This window comes from Nothobranchius furzeri, chromosome 9, assembly GCF_043380555.1.
Source record: "Nothobranchius furzeri strain GRZ-AD chromosome 9, NfurGRZ-RIMD1, whole genome shotgun sequence".
Taxonomy (NCBI): domain Eukaryota; kingdom Metazoa; phylum Chordata; class Actinopteri; order Cyprinodontiformes; family Nothobranchiidae; genus Nothobranchius; species Nothobranchius furzeri.
In genome coordinates, this window is record NC_091749.1 from 59,875,506 (window position 1) to 59,891,069 (window position 15,564).

At 42.5% G+C, this 15,564-nt stretch overlaps 1 protein-coding gene across 6 annotated transcripts in view; it reads right to left on the reverse strand.

Annotated features, from left to right (window-relative positions):
- The window catches only part of tcf12 (transcription factor 12), a 76,705-nt gene that overhangs the window by 18,751 nt on the left and 42,390 nt on the right, over positions 1 to 15,564 (reverse strand). For 4 of the 6 annotated variants that reach the window (XM_054732097.2, XM_054732092.2, XM_054732091.2 and 1 more), the window contains one exon: positions 12,779 to 12,831. In XM_054732097.2, coding sequence (XP_054588072.1) covers positions 12,779 to 12,831 — 53 coding nt within the window. Of the gene's footprint in view, positions 1 to 1,179; positions 1,380 to 12,778; positions 12,832 to 15,564 lie in introns of those variants that run through there. The other 2 variants (XM_054732095.2, XM_054732094.2) reach the window with 1 other exon arrangement.

Genomic DNA, 15,564 nt, shown 5'->3' on the forward strand with positions numbered 1-15,564 from the left:
AGTTTTCCCGTTGTGTCCACATGCTACCAATTTTCTCCCCATCACCAACTGTAACACAAGTCTGTTAATACTTAATATGAAGAAAGATCAAAGTCATCTCTGGAGCAGAGGGAACAAAACGGGAAATGTTGTAATGACTAAAAGAAAAGTTGAAATGAAAGCCTGAGCCGGGTGACTTTTATAACAAAAAAAACTATAAGAGCCCCCCCCCCCCCCCCCCCCCCCCCATGTGGCTTTATAACAGGTGGATATCTGCCTATGTAACTTACTTATGACTGGATCATTACTTAAGGATTACTGCAATGCATTATAAAGCTTACCCAGCCATTGTTAGACTAGATCCTTAAGATGCGTCAGCTAACCAGATTAACTTCCACATAAAAACCTGTCAGCAGCAAAAGCACAAGCAGAATTTACATCGACACGTTTGGTCAAAAGCAACCATGCAAATTTAGCCCAACAGTTCCTACAAGACACAGACAAATACTACCTCATTTCTGGTCACATAATTACGCATGCACTACCAAACAGAGACACGACAACAGGAAATGTTTTCAGAGTGACCAAAATCAGAGAAGTTCTTACAGGGAAGTTCAGAAATCACATTAGGCTCCCTATGGCGTCAAGAATGCCAAAGTGATTAAAAACAGATGGAATAACAGCAACACTGATGCTTGGAGCTCAATCTGCAAACAGGAAAGTCTAACCTCAACAGGCAGACTCTTTCCCTTAATCATTCCCAGACTCCCACTTGTTATTATTTCAGCCCAATCTTGAAGCGAAAGGAACCAGCCAGTAAAAATAAATCCAACAGTCAAAGAAACGTTCTCCTTCATCCAAGGCGTGAGAGAAAAGGGGCTAAAATAGTTGCTCAGATGCAGCCTTGCAGGCTTGTTTATTTAACCAGAGCTACGCTGTGAAGTGGAATTAGTCCAAAATAAGTTTAAAGGACTTTTCTACACTCAAAACCACAGAATCTTAATTGCAACGTCACTGATGTAATGGAAAGTCAGATGCATCCACACACAGTGAGGAATGGGGATTCAATCCAGAATAAATAAACTTAGCTGCTCTTAGACATGGAAATAGATTGACAGTCAAACACTCATGTGCACACTCTTTTTAGCTCCACTCTGTCTCACATACACACACACACACATTCCCAAAGAGCCTACTCACCGATTTCCCGTTGTAGTAATACATTAAAGAGTTACTGCCCATTCCTGGGACCGGGTAGGCGCAATACATTATAGCTGTAACAATTTAAGTGATAAAGGAATAGAAGAGCAGCACACTAGCTTCCTCTCTAGACATACATCCAAACCGTTCAAAAGGGACTAATAATTCTATCAGTACTGGCCTCCACAGAAGACCCACTCAGAGGAAACTTATGCAAAGCAGGATTGTACCATTCCCCACTGTGGGAAGGGGAGGTAGCAAGAAGGGAGTGGCTGGTGTGGTACATCCCTCCTTTAAGCCTCTAAATGCTGAGGCCAAGAGGAAAAGGACGGGGGGGAAGGGAGGGAGGGAGGTGAAGGGGAGGTGGGTAGAAAAAAGATAAAGGGAAGTGGGTGGGACAGAAAACAAATGTGCAGGGGATTGAGAGAGAGAGAGAGAGAGAGAGAGAGAGAGAAAGAGAGAGAGAGAGAGAGAGAGAGAGAGAGAGACGCTTAATTCCAGGCAAAAAAAAAAAAAAAAAAAAAACACAGCATTTCTGCCAGGGAACCCCAACAAACTGGAACTAAAATGATGGCTTTCTAAGCAGGATTTCATTAATATGTGTGGCGATCAAAATGAGTGCTTAAATAAGTGCAGTGAGCCTGTTCTCAATGCAACGTTTTAATCCTGAGTGTCTAATCTTTTTGTTTTTGTGTAATGATGAAATGAGTTTACAGGCAGAGCGCCGATTCTTCTGTGCAAGGAAACAACGTGCTGGCACTGGTGCTACCTGTTCCCACACGTGCACGGCTCACGCACCGATGAGGAGAGTTATTACTGAAAGAAAGTAAAGTCGATTCAAACACCACAGATCTGAATCCAGGAAAGGAGGGGAAAAACAGTTTGAGTTTTGGTGTTAACAGAGTGGAACGTTTAGCCAAAGTGCGCGTAAACGCTGAGTTTTTAAAAGCATGCAACAGCTGCAGAGGTTGGCTCGTGACGTCGAACAGGAAAAATAATGCTCCATTTCCTAAACCCTGGGGGCCACAGACGGGGGAAAGGAGTGTGTGTGTGTGTGTGTATGTGTGTGTGTGTATGTGAATAAAACACTGACAGACATTTTACCGTGGTTTACTGTCACTGCAAACCACACAGCTCCGCATTACCTTTATAAGGGGGGGGGGGGGGGGGGGGGGGGGGGCTGGGATAGATACCATATTCCAGCAAGAGCCCGGTCTGGCTGGAGCCTTTCATGTGCACCACTCAAAGCTGGCTGGACCAAACACAGGCCTGAAGACTCATTGAGAACATTACTGTTATAGAAAGATGAAAGCCTCCACTTCCCTAACAAAACTAGGCCCTTATTATGCTTTTCCTTTTAGCACTGTTATTATTTATCCCCCCCTTTCTTCTCCCAGTCTCTTTTAAACTCGTCCAAAACACTGGCTCTGCGTGTCATTACTGTTTTCTACCTGGCACGGTTTCAAGTCGATGCTTTAAGGAAAATGGTCACGATGCAAGCGTTTGAGGGCGTCTAAAGCAAGTCCAGACACGGAGCACAGTGTTGTGAGGAAAACACATAAAAGCAGCGACAAATAGGCACTCATTTAGAACATTAAGCACACACATCAGTGACTGCTGATTTAGGACACGTCTATTTCTTTTTATGACTGACACAGCAGGAGACAGAGAGAAATAGTTTATTTTTATGAATAGGCTTTATGAATCAACTATTGCAACACAAATCTCACAATCCTCATCAGTCAGAGACAACCCACCTATTTTCACTAAGAAAAAAGGAGGAATCGAGGTGATTTTTTTGAGAAAAGAATAAAACAACAACAAATCTACAAGCTGAGCTCACCCGCATCTCATGGATAGGTTTGGCAGTGTTGTCATCAGATGGGAAGATTGCTTTCTGTAAGAAGCTCTGCTTCTAATTAGGGAGGGTTGACTCAGAGTGGGGGGTGGGCTGGGATTCAGACCCTCACCCACTCAAGAGTGGCTTCACCATGTACAAAATCCACCCGGTTTAATCTGGATTGACACTATCAACAAGTCAGCAACAGGGCTAAAGGGAGGTGGATAACTGAGAAATATCATGCCCAGCCAAAAAAAGTCACCCCCCCAAAAAGAACATTTTGTTGGACCGCCCTTAGCTTTGATTACGGAACCCAATCACTGTGGCATTGTTTTGATAAGCTTCTGCAATGTCACAAAGTTATTTTCCATCCAGTGCTGTATTACCGTTTCACCAAGATCTTGCATTGATGATGGTAGAGTCCAACCACTGCACAAAGCCTTCTCCAGCACATCACTAGAGCCTCTTTTATAAGACACACCGTGCCGGCAAATCAGCGTAATATTACCGCAACAATGAGTCTTGCAAATTTTGAGGCATTCGTTCCGCCTCGCGTGGTAGTAATATTGTGGTAATTATTTGTCTGACCAATTATAAACGACCTATGGCTCCCTGATGCCACTTCACTGTTGCAGCAAATTGACAACACTGTTTAGTAAAAACAGCTAACGATTCTCAATGGGGTTAAGGTCTGGACTCTGTGGTGGCCAATCCATGTGTGAAAATCATGCGTCATGCTACCTGAACCTTTCTTTCACTATTTGAGCCCTGGGAATCCTGGCAATGTCATCTTGGAATATGCCCATGCCATCAGAGAAGATGGAATAAACTGGTCATTCAGTATCTTCAGGTAGTCAACTGACCTCATCCTTGGAGCACATCCTGCTGCTGAACCTAGACCCAGGCGCGCAGATAGGGTGGGGGACGGGGGGATCTGTCCCCCCAGATTCAGATTGACCCTGATTCGTCCCCCCAACTAAGGCCAGAAAGAAAAAAAATTGGAGGTTAAGCGCTTGAAGCTCCTTTTTCCAATTACACTGAATGCAGCATGACATAAACAAACACCGACTCCAGAGGCGCCAAAGTGGTTGCGCTGGGATGCAGGATGAAGCAAAAAAGACAAACAACGATTACTGCATATTTAAAAAAGACCAACAGTGTAAGTAGGCGGGACCGATCTGTCCGTTTATGCATGTTGGTTCTAGATTCAGTACGTTGTTGTCAGTGTTGGGACTTACTCGTTATAAGTGTCAAAGCCTCATTGCTGACTTTAACAAGTCTCATCTACAAATATGATCCTTCATGAAGTTACTACTTTACACCAGAAGATAGTGAAGATGTGTAACCTTCAGGCTGAGGAAAGTTTTGGAGTTTTTAGAGCTTGAAAAATGCCTCCCGCCTGGAGGCTCCCAGTCGGGGAGAGGAGGAGATGCGCGCAGCATGAAGAGTGCAAATATGAGATAAAACGTATAATTGCCAGCAGGTCTGGTCTTTGTTGACTGATCACTTTGTCTGGTAATGACTGACTGATTATGAAGCAGAATATTGACTCTGATGAAGAAATTCACTCATCCAGCCGGGATGGTTGATGCTGCTGCAGCATCAGACAGCTGGTGCTGCACGAGAGGTGTGTGAACAAGCTCCAAACGTTGGGTTTGATGTTGGTTTAACCTTCTCTGGGACGTGATGAATGTAGAAACTATGGTAAAACACAGCTAACATGACAGACGTATCGACAATGTAAAAAAAAGCAGTGAAAAAGGGGCAGATGCCGATGCGTTATGTGTAGAAGTCAAGTGTGCCACATAATCATAAAAAAGTAAAATATAAAATTTAAAAAGAGATTTATATATTTATGTATAAATAAAAACTTTCCAAATATAATGAAAATTTCTAAATATCGTAAAAATAAGAAGGAACATCTGTTGGTCAGGCTGAAAAGTTTGGGAACTACTGCTCTAAGTGATAAGTGAATTTCGCTATGTAAATGTATTTTATGGGCAGTTTTTTAGGGTTTTTATGTTTTCTGTAAAGATTGGTATGCTGAAAATCATTTAATGTTTTGCATAAAGCACGAGGTTTTGGTTAGTAATTGATTGGAAGAATAACAAATGAATGAATTAAATAGTGGAGCGCCTCTGTCAGTGCGCCCCAGGGCAGCTGTGGCTACATCGTAGATCATCATCATCAGTGTGTGAATGTGTGTGAATGGATGAATGATACACTGTAGTGTAAAGTGCTTTGGAGTCCTTATGGGCTCGACACACGGGAGGCGACATCGCCTCTCCTCCATTCATTTTCAATGAGACATGCGCGTCAAAGCGATAATCGCGGGTCTCTCTCCTACTAAGCGAAACGCGAAAAACGTGCGTGTGAACGTTTGCGCTCGTGCACGTGTCGTGCACGTACGACCCAGCGACGCGATCCCAGAAAGTTGAAACATTTTCAACTTTTCATCGCTGTCGCTCGGGTGAGGACCAATCAACGGAGGTTTCATTCACTGACCAATGAGCGGACAGGATGCTCCGCACTTCTCCGAGCAAACATGGAGGAGAAGTTGATTATTATTATGTTTTATATAGTAAAATCAGAAGTAAGATTTCACATAACTCTAGCAGCACCTTGTGAAACATCATATCTACCGCTTTATTAACTCTGAACCGCTTAAATAACCTTAATTCCCTCCAACCTGACACAGCCAAACAAAACAACGGAAGTTTCGATTTCGCCATGGAAAAGAACGCGTAGACGGCTTTGCCGCTGGCCGCTGCCGCGGATCGCCTCCCGTGTGACAGGTAATAAAAGCGACAGCAACAAATTTCGCTGATCGCGGTCGTTTGTCGCCTCCCGTGTGTCGAGCCCATTACTCTGAGAGGCGCTATACAAGTGCGGATTATTTATCATTCACAGTGTTGATCAGGCAGAGCTTTGTTGCCAGCGTTCCACTGCATAATGGCTTCAAACACGTATATAAAAGTGTTAGTTTTTACGTAAACCATTGGATGAAATTACACAAACTGACTGAGCTCTAGTTAAGGCGCTTGCAATAGTTAAAGTTAAAGTCCCATTAGTTGTCACACACACAGGTGTGTGTGCGAAATTTGTTCTCCGCATTTGACCCATCCCCTGGGGGAGCGGTGAGCTGCAGACACAGCCGCGCTCGGGAACCATTTGGTGGTTTAACCCCCCAATCCAACCCCTTAATGCTGAGTGTCAAGCAGGGAGGCATTGGGTCCCATTTTTCCAAAGTCTTTTGGTATGACCCGACCAGGAATCGAACCCCTGATCTCCCAGTCTCAGGGCGGACACTAGTTTGTGTATGTGTGTGTGTGTACGTGCGTGTGCGCATGTGTGCATGTGTTTGGGGGAGGGTACATTGGAACTTTGTCCCCCCCAGTTTGAAAATCCTATCTGCGCCCCTGCCTAGACCTGACCAACTGCAGCAACCCCAGATCACAGCTCTGTCCCCACAGCCTTGTACAGTAGGCACTAGGCATGATGGCTGCATCACTTCATCTGCCTTTCTTCTTACCCTGATGCACCATCAATCTGGAAAAGGGTCCATCTGGACTCATCAGGCCAGTTTTTAATAGTGTGTTAGACAGTTCTTAACCCAATTTTTGTTGTTTCTGCAATCTCCTTAGATGTTTTCTCTGCTTGATGCATGCCAACGACCTGACCCTTCTCAAACAGACTAACATCTTTTCCACGACCACCACATGTGTCTTTCCACATGGTTGTTTAAGAAATGAGAAGCAACTTACTGCACCAGTTAGAGTTAAATAATTTGTTGCCAGCTGAAAGAAAATCACCCTTGCAGTAATTATCCAATAGGAGACTCCTGCCTATTTGCTTAAATCCAGGCAACAACTACGTTGGCCAGGTTATGTATCTCTCTGCAAGTAGATGGAACTCATATGGAAACACTTCTAAGTGATGTAAGAACGGACCTGACGGTGTAAATCAAATAAGAATTATATGAGTAAGTGAAACAGAAACATGGAGGGGGTAGTATAGGTAGGACCAGGAAAGCTGATGCATCCTTTACTACACAGAAAATGAAAAAGAAAAACTATCTCGGACTGATTCAAGCATGGAATAAATAAACAAACCCACAATTTCGCATTATGAAAATTAACATGACTTCTACTGAACCAATCAAACTCTTGCTTCTTTGATTTATTTACTTTTTCTCCAGGAAAAACATCACTTCTCAGACTCTTGCAGATGAAAAAAAGCACGACCACGATCTTATTCATCCAATTGTTCCAATTAATCTCTCGACCGTTCTTACAAGCACATGCAGGAAAACTTTGAAGTCGATTTTCACTGACACTTTTACAGTTTTCTGCTGGGTTATTGATTTGTAGTGTCACATAGTAAACAGACAACAGATGAGCTTGGAAAGTTGAAAGAAAAGGCAAAATATGAATAGTCTTTTTTTATCTCACACAATGTAGCCATTTTGCTTTTATTTTTCCTTAAAATTTTCACTTTGAAGAAGCAGATGAGCTGAAGCGATGTAGTTGGTTGGAGTCTTTAGTTTATTATTGATTATAGATTTGTATTAAAACGTTTACTGTTAACATAGATGGGTTTCCATCACCTTTAAAAAATAAATAAAAGAACTCAAAAAGTTGTACATTATGGGGAGTAGAAACATTAAAAAAATACCTAAAGAAAATAATAAGACATGTTTTTAATCAGTCTTTACCTCAAGACAACAAACTCCTTAGAAACAATAAAAAGGACCCAAAGTGTGTAAAATTGTGTGATTGGCAATCACACAATTGTTTGTACATTTAGCCATGAACAGCTTCACTTATGCAGCCACATGCTAGCAATGCTACTCCGTTTATTTCAGCGTGTTTATTTCTAATAATACACTGATTAATCTCACACACAAATATTATTTAACCTAAAGCGGAGTGTGTAGTCCAGTACAGCATGAGCTGTCCATGCACGCTGCAGCAAAGCTCAGACAGCCTCTGAACAACAAACGCTCTACCTTGGTGATTGTTGACAGACCGTGTTCCTGAGTCTGCCAGAAAAACAAAATCAGGGTTTGCATTAATGTCGTACACTCACGCAAGGCCTACATGAATAATTTACAACAGGCCAGAATGTGTGTAATGACTTTAATGTGTGCATTATTTTCATTTTCTTAGTCCCTTTAACTCCTTGTTTTCCTTGCAGATGAAAGAGGTCAGGTCTCTGGCTTGTTTGTCTGTTCCATTATCCGAAGCCTCTAATGCATGTGGTAAATTTCAACAACCCAAGCAAAGATAAACGCAGAGCCCAGAGTCCCTGAGGTGGCTGCAACTGTTAAGCATCACCCTGTCAAATGAAGGGTGTCTATCTAATCAGCCATCTGATGAGGGCGTCTCTGGGGAGCTCAGCAACCATGAGCCTAAAATACTGCCCCCTGCCAGTGACACAAGGAGGAAACAAGCAGGAAATACATCATCTCTAATTTATTTAATATTGCAAAAATAAATGTATTTATCAGCCAAGACTTCATATAAAACCAATGGTTAGTACACAAAACACACACACTCCTAATAAAGAAGATGCTAAACCCAGCAATCGCACTATAATAGTTTTGCTTACATTTCAGTTGTTTGTTTTGCTAAAATCACCACAGATTGTTTACAATGGTGGATTAAGTCATACAAATCTGAAATTTTAATTTAATTTAGATAACTATGAAAATGTTGCTACAGCCAACAGCAGATTTCACCTTAAAGGTGTAGTACACTAGTTTGATCAATACATTAGCAGTGGTCTCTTGTAGGAATGAATTCCTTGAAAGTCATTCTCAGGGAGCAAAAAACACCGGTGCACCATCTCGCCCGGGATTGGAACAGTAAGGTGACTCTACCACTGACTTGCAACGTGGATGTTTCATCTTCACAAGTAACACATGCCTGGGGGAGTTTCTGCAGTGTGGTGAAGTAGCTAATGCTAACGGTTAGCTTCTACTATTAGAGATGTTCTCCGCTGTTTTTTGGACGCTAAATAAACAACAGCCTTCCCTGTCGTGAGTCAAGATGGGTGAGTCCATGAACATTGAGTGACAGTGTGATGTAGATCTGTCAGGTGTTTCAAATCCTAGATTTTCACCATCTATTTTCTATCAGAAGCCAAGGCAGAAGATAGGTGTCGGAGACTGTTTTCATGTTCAGCTTGCATGAAAAACTCAGAATGACCATTTATAATCAGAAATAAGATTTTAAAAATGGTTTATCAGTGTTCCACACCTTTAAATGCTTAAAAACATCTGTGTTAAAACAAATATGCTTGTGTGAATAACGATAACCGTTATTATTACCCACTGGTTTTCAAATAACATCCAGTTTGCAGCATCGAACCACTGATCAATAAAACCAATAAATAACAACAAGATATGGTAGCGTGTAATGGAAAATGTACTTGTGTGTTTGCATGTGTGTGCGTGTCTCTTATTTATAGTGTTTACCTTTCCCAGTGCCACAAGAGTGTTTGCATCAGACCAAAGGAAGAAAATGCTGCTTTATTCTGCTGGGAATCTAATTTAGCTTCAGACTTAAAAGGGCCCCGGGTGTTTCTGGATATTTACATAGAGCTTTACTGGTGAACTACATCTAAGATCCCCTCGCCAAGCCCTCCTGTTACTGTCCGACCGCACTAGGCTTCAAACGAAGAAACAAAAAAGACCTGCTCATTGAAAAACAGGAACATTAGATTATGGCTGCGGCAACAGTGTTATTATCTTGTTTGTGAGCTGCTAAACACAGATTGATAGAAAAGACAGACAGTCTGTTTGAATATCAAGCAGCAGACAGCACTGCGAGAAACATTTCTAGGTCTTAAGATTCAGAGCCTTGAGCAGACTTCCTTCCTTAAAGCTCGCGCAGTGCAGATCTCTCAGAAACAAGGGTGTCTGAGTGATCTGTCAAAAGCAAATGTCAATCTTTTTTGTCATCCACACTCAGGGTTCTTGCTTGCAAAAGCCCCCCGAGGGCAAACGAATCTCAGCCCACCACTTTCTTTCTTCTTATCCTGCAGCTATATCGTCACCGAAGCCGAGGAGGAAGTGTCACATCGAGCCTCTGCGCCTCTGACAAGGGGGGTAAAAAAACACTATTAACACAAACAAACTGACATACAGACACACACATACAGAGCATGCCCTTGTAGATTCCCATAAATATCCTACAAGATGCAAGTCGCCCCCTCCACAAGCTACAAAACCCCCTCTCTCCATATTCAGTCCTCCTGTCAGACAGGTGCCCACGCAGCTGCCCATCAGCATCCTTCAGCAAAGCAGCCTGTCTGGTCAATGACAACAAGCTGTCCCTAACTCGGTCTTCAGTTTTTTCAAACAAATCATATCATATAATGATGTATAGGAGCCTATATATTTAAGATAAGTAAAAATGTTGCACAATTAAAACCACTGGAAAAGTCAAAGTTTGCAGACACACCACCATCAAACCACAGAGGAAAGTCTGTGTGTGGCTTAGGGAGGGGGTGTCTGTGTATAAGATGGAAAAAAAACAACCTATAAACATTTAAATGTTTGCAATCACCAGCTGGCCTGTCTAGATAGTCTTCACATCCTGGTGCACGGCTGTGTCAAAAACCTAAACGCACAGAGGATGTGCTCCCGTAAATATTTTGATTCAACTCCATCATGTGGTGTACACACACACACACACACACACACACACACACACACACACACACACACACACACATCATGCTTGGTCTTGCAACTTGCATTGCACATCTGATTCTAAACTACGTTTATTTTTAGACTGGGAAGCAAGACTACAAGCTGGGGCTGGGGGGGGGGGGGGGGGGGGGGGAACGAAATAAATAAATAAATCAGAATATTCCCAGTGGTAGACACAATGATAGGAAGCCCTGCGTTGATCTTTTTTATTTATTTTTTTAATCATACAGCTATTCAGGTCTCTGGTGGGGCCCTGGAGTTTGCTTACACAAGCAAAAGCTTTCAATGGCATCTGCAGCTGCATTCATGCTTCACAGGTACGCTGCAGGCTCTACACACAGCTGCCTCTGGCACAGCAGATCAGACTCCAGGTGCGCCTTCCCCTTGACACTTCGTCAGCATCACCTTCGCTCTTCCTTATACTGCTGCTGGCAATACAAACACAGATTATGTCTGATAACGACCCCTCGATGCACAGTTTGCGCTCTAATGCTGCACCTTTGCCTCCTATGGGCATAATCCCAAATCTGCCAGAAAGCCTCCTGCCTAAACATTTTGCCACTAATCAAAAACAGATTTAGGTCTTTTCCTTTTCTGGCAGCAGGTTATAAGGCACCTATAGCTGGTAATTCAACAGCGCAATTTCTATTCTTTCAAACAGGATCAAAGACTAACCAGGGATAATTCCCTGAAGCTCCAGGCTTTATCATCTGAGCAGTGCAGAGTGACAAGAAGAAGCTGTATTTTATCCTATGCTCCGTCACTGTTCTTCCCCCCGTCTAGCATTGTGCTGCTTGATTGTACTCTTATGAGTCACAGAACCGCACCTGCGCCCCTGTGTTAAGTACTGACAAATAAAAGCCCGGCGTCCATTTACACAACAAAGAGATGTAACCCGTGAGGCAACCATTCTTTACCTCCCTCCCTCCGTCTGACAAGACCTCAAATATATCACTTAGTTAAGAAGGAGGCAGCTCACGTTCCTGCCTCAGCCGGGGCCCGCGTCTCTCCCTCATGCTCCAACAAACTTCTTTTCAAATACAAATCCAGAAACAAAACACACGCCACCCTTTTATGTCCCGTGCCCTGTTCCATATTTAATTTCAAAGTAACAGCAGCAGAAGTGACAATTATCAAAGCTCTGAAAGGCAAATCCAGTCTCTCACTCCCTCGCCCAAAAAAAGAGGAGAAAAGCTGTCATTGTTCAAGGAAAGAAAAAAAAGGTGGATTTTGGTGAACCAGTTGCTTCTTATTAAAAATAGAGGGGGGAATCATTGTCTTCTACCAGTTCTAGGAATTAAACGCAAGGTTTAATAAAACCTTTACCAATCCACCAGGGTTTTAACAAAGAACGTCTGACTTCCTGATTTATGCATATTAATGAACTCCGACGCCCCCTGTCCACGCGAATACAAGCTGAGCTCCACACTTCCCTGCATCCTAATGGTTTCTGCTCCACCGGGATCATTACCAATAGAAATTTCAGATATTCTGTGCTATTAATCTCTGTCTGTCCTCCAGTTCAGCCACGTAATGACTAATTAAACATCAAAAGAGCAAAGCTGGGGATCCGCTCTGACAGCCTCTCCTTTTCCCAGGAGAGGCTGTGAGGAGGCTAGCCTGTGACAGGGCAGCACGGAAAATCAATCACCCCAAGGTCCACATACACTCAGTCACACACACACACACACATACGCACGCACGCACGCGCACACACAGAATCCCGCGTGTACACTCACATAGAGCAGAAAAACCAAGACACAGAAAGACGTGCCCCACTGAGACGTTTACCTGCTAACAACAAACTACATGAATGCAAAAGACAAACATGACAACTTAGTAACCCAATAGAACCCAGCGGTGTCATGGCTGAACATGAAAAACAAATACTCCATCCAAGAAGTGCTGCACGACTGTCAAGACCGCTCTCTGTGTGCACATGCGGAAAAGGAAGAGAAGTAAGAAATGTGTGTGTGTTTGTTTGTTTGGGTAAGCTCACGGTGAGATCTATTTATGTGAAAGGTAGATGATCTTCCACTCACAGATGAAGGCAGGCCGGGGGGGACCTTGCGAACCTTTTTTGTTTGTAGTGAATCTGTGAAGAGATGAAAGTACATCTAGTCATTCAAACACAATAAAAAAGCGACTGTAAGCAAAACAAGAGTCATGAAGAAAAACTTGTGTTTTAGATGAGAAACACAAAATGGAAACATCTGTCTGGTATAACGATTCTCACTGACAGGCCTGACTGTCAGAAGGGTCCGAGAGTACCACGTTAATCTTCACTTCTTTATATTTAGCTGTCAAGTAGGGATGTCGGATATTATCGCTCTACCATTAACATTGGCCGATATCAGCATTTAAATTTAATATCGGAAAACATTGGTATCAGTTTTCAATCGTTTAATGACAACCTTTACACACCGTAAAAATCAAACACTTCAGCTACTTCTCTTCTCTTTCTAAAGCTCAAAATATGACAGATATGAGGTCTAGTTTTTGAGATACAGTAGTCCCTCACTGTAACGCGGGTCACCCTTTGTGGCTTAGTGGATTTTTTTCTGTCAATAAATAAAAGGTGATGACGAAAATTGACATTAACAAAAATCCAATCAGAAAATGGAAAAAATTGGTGAAGAAAAAAAATACAAATAGGGAGCCTAACCCCAAAATTCCACTATCTCCGCTCCGCTCCGGCACGAACTCCGCAGCAAAAACGGTCCCGTTGTAGTCAATCAGAGCTGTTCCACTACTGTGGCCGTGCGGCGCAGTGCGCCGCCCGCCGTTCCGCCATCCGGCAAAAATAAGGAGCACCTCCGCAGTCAATGGACAGAAATCACAACCGCCCAACAGGAAAGGGAGCAAGCATAACTTCCGTTATTTCACAATAAATCAATAAACAAAAAGCGTTTTTTGTTTCATATGCACAGGTTTAACAACTTTTAACAACTATCAATGGCGGTTGAACTTTAAATGCACAAAAATAAGCCATAAATACAGTTTCCACTATCAAAGTAGTCACACTTTGTTGATACAAACACTGCTGATCTCTCAACATAAATGATGGGCAGATTAAACAGTTCATTTCGATGCTTCTCCCACACCACAGGTGTTTGGATCTAACTTCTGCGTTTATTGCTCGGACTGTATCGCAAGATCTCGAATTTCCTGCGCATGCCTGTTTGCGCAACTCTGGTCTCCGCACCGGAGCGGAGCCGTTGTAGAGCGGGTATAATATAATTTGAGTTTGGAAGCGAGCGGCAGCAGAAAGTGGGGGCGGAGCGAAGCGGAGATGGAATTTTGGGGTAAGTCTCCCTTTCCAGTTGGCTCATGGGTCCCTGGAAGAACGAAAAAATGAATGCAAGTCAGTGGGGTTAAAAGAGCTGTTTTCTTTGCCTTAAGCCCTGGATCACACATATGTTGTATTTATATTTAAATGAAAACTAATGATGGGTGTTTAGACCACGCCAGTCACATACTTTGAGATTTATCAGCTTGGAAAAGTTTGTAAATAGCATGACTACACACCAGATGTTGGTACGTCGCGTATATGACGTCATCACATAATCTCCTCTCCCCTAGCGTAGCTGCTACTTACCACATGGCCAGATTTATGGTGGTTCTTTCCTCCTGAAGGAAGGATTTCAAGTTCGCTGACCTTACAGCCATTCTCCCTCTGTTTTTCTCAGTGTCTGGCTCGATGACTTCACTTTTGTGAAATGCATTTGTAGTCCTAGACTTATTTTCACACAAAACCTAAAATGGCGTTTACCTCCGTTAAAAAATAAGCGCGTTCTTGGTATCAAAATGTGTCTTTAAAATTCACAGACATCATATGTGAAATCCATGGCACATAACAAGCGGAATTTGAAAATGGCGTTTGTCTTGCATTAATTTTTCTTTCTTCCAGGGACCCATGGTCCGGAAGTAGATGGGCTTCTTAAAAGCAATTGGGAGAGGCGGGATTAGACGAGAAAAGAACCAATCAAGAGTCTGGAGCCAGCTGCTGATAAGCTAGTGGTAACCATATATGCTGGTAATAGTTGAACAATTTATGTTTAAAACAAGAAAATGTCTGCCGCTGGGAGGAAAGGCATTACATGTGACCATCTGAACAGTCTTTGCTTGGTGAGTAAACATTCAGGGTTCCTCTTGGTTTTAAAAGTTACAGTGGTAGCAGCGAGCAGGGGCAGGAGAGGACTGTAATGCTGGACCCAAACCAAACCGAACGCACAAACTGGTGCATCTGGTTGTTTTATTGTTTTTGTGGTGCTGCTATGTCTGTAATATAATCAGCATTTGGTGTCCTTGTGGTGTATGTGTGAGGAAAAACATTAACTCACTGGTAAATGAGTCAAGGGAAAAACAAATACACCAGAAAGCAATTCTTATATTTAGCGGAATTTAGCTTCTTTTTTTTTTACAGCACATTGAGTGTTTAAACGAGAGAGAAAAGGGTTAAAATGTTAATATCTGTCTGAAAAAAAGTGTACAAAATGTGTAGTGAGGGGTTTTACATCCCTAAACATCTATAATAATTGTAATAAAGTAAAGCTGGCTACTTAGTAGGTTTTACGGGTTATTTTTAGAACGTAACCCCCGCTATAAACAAGGGACCACTGTATTTATTTTATTTGGCACAACTTGTGAGTAGAAATTAGCTTGTGTAATAAATATATACTGTCCTCACAACACATAGCGATGTGTAGCTAGATAGCTAACAAACAACTAAAACAAAAGGTTTTATTTTCTTATCTGAAAATCTTTATAAGTAATCCAACATTACACACTCCATACTGTACATTAATGCCACTGTTTTGCACATACC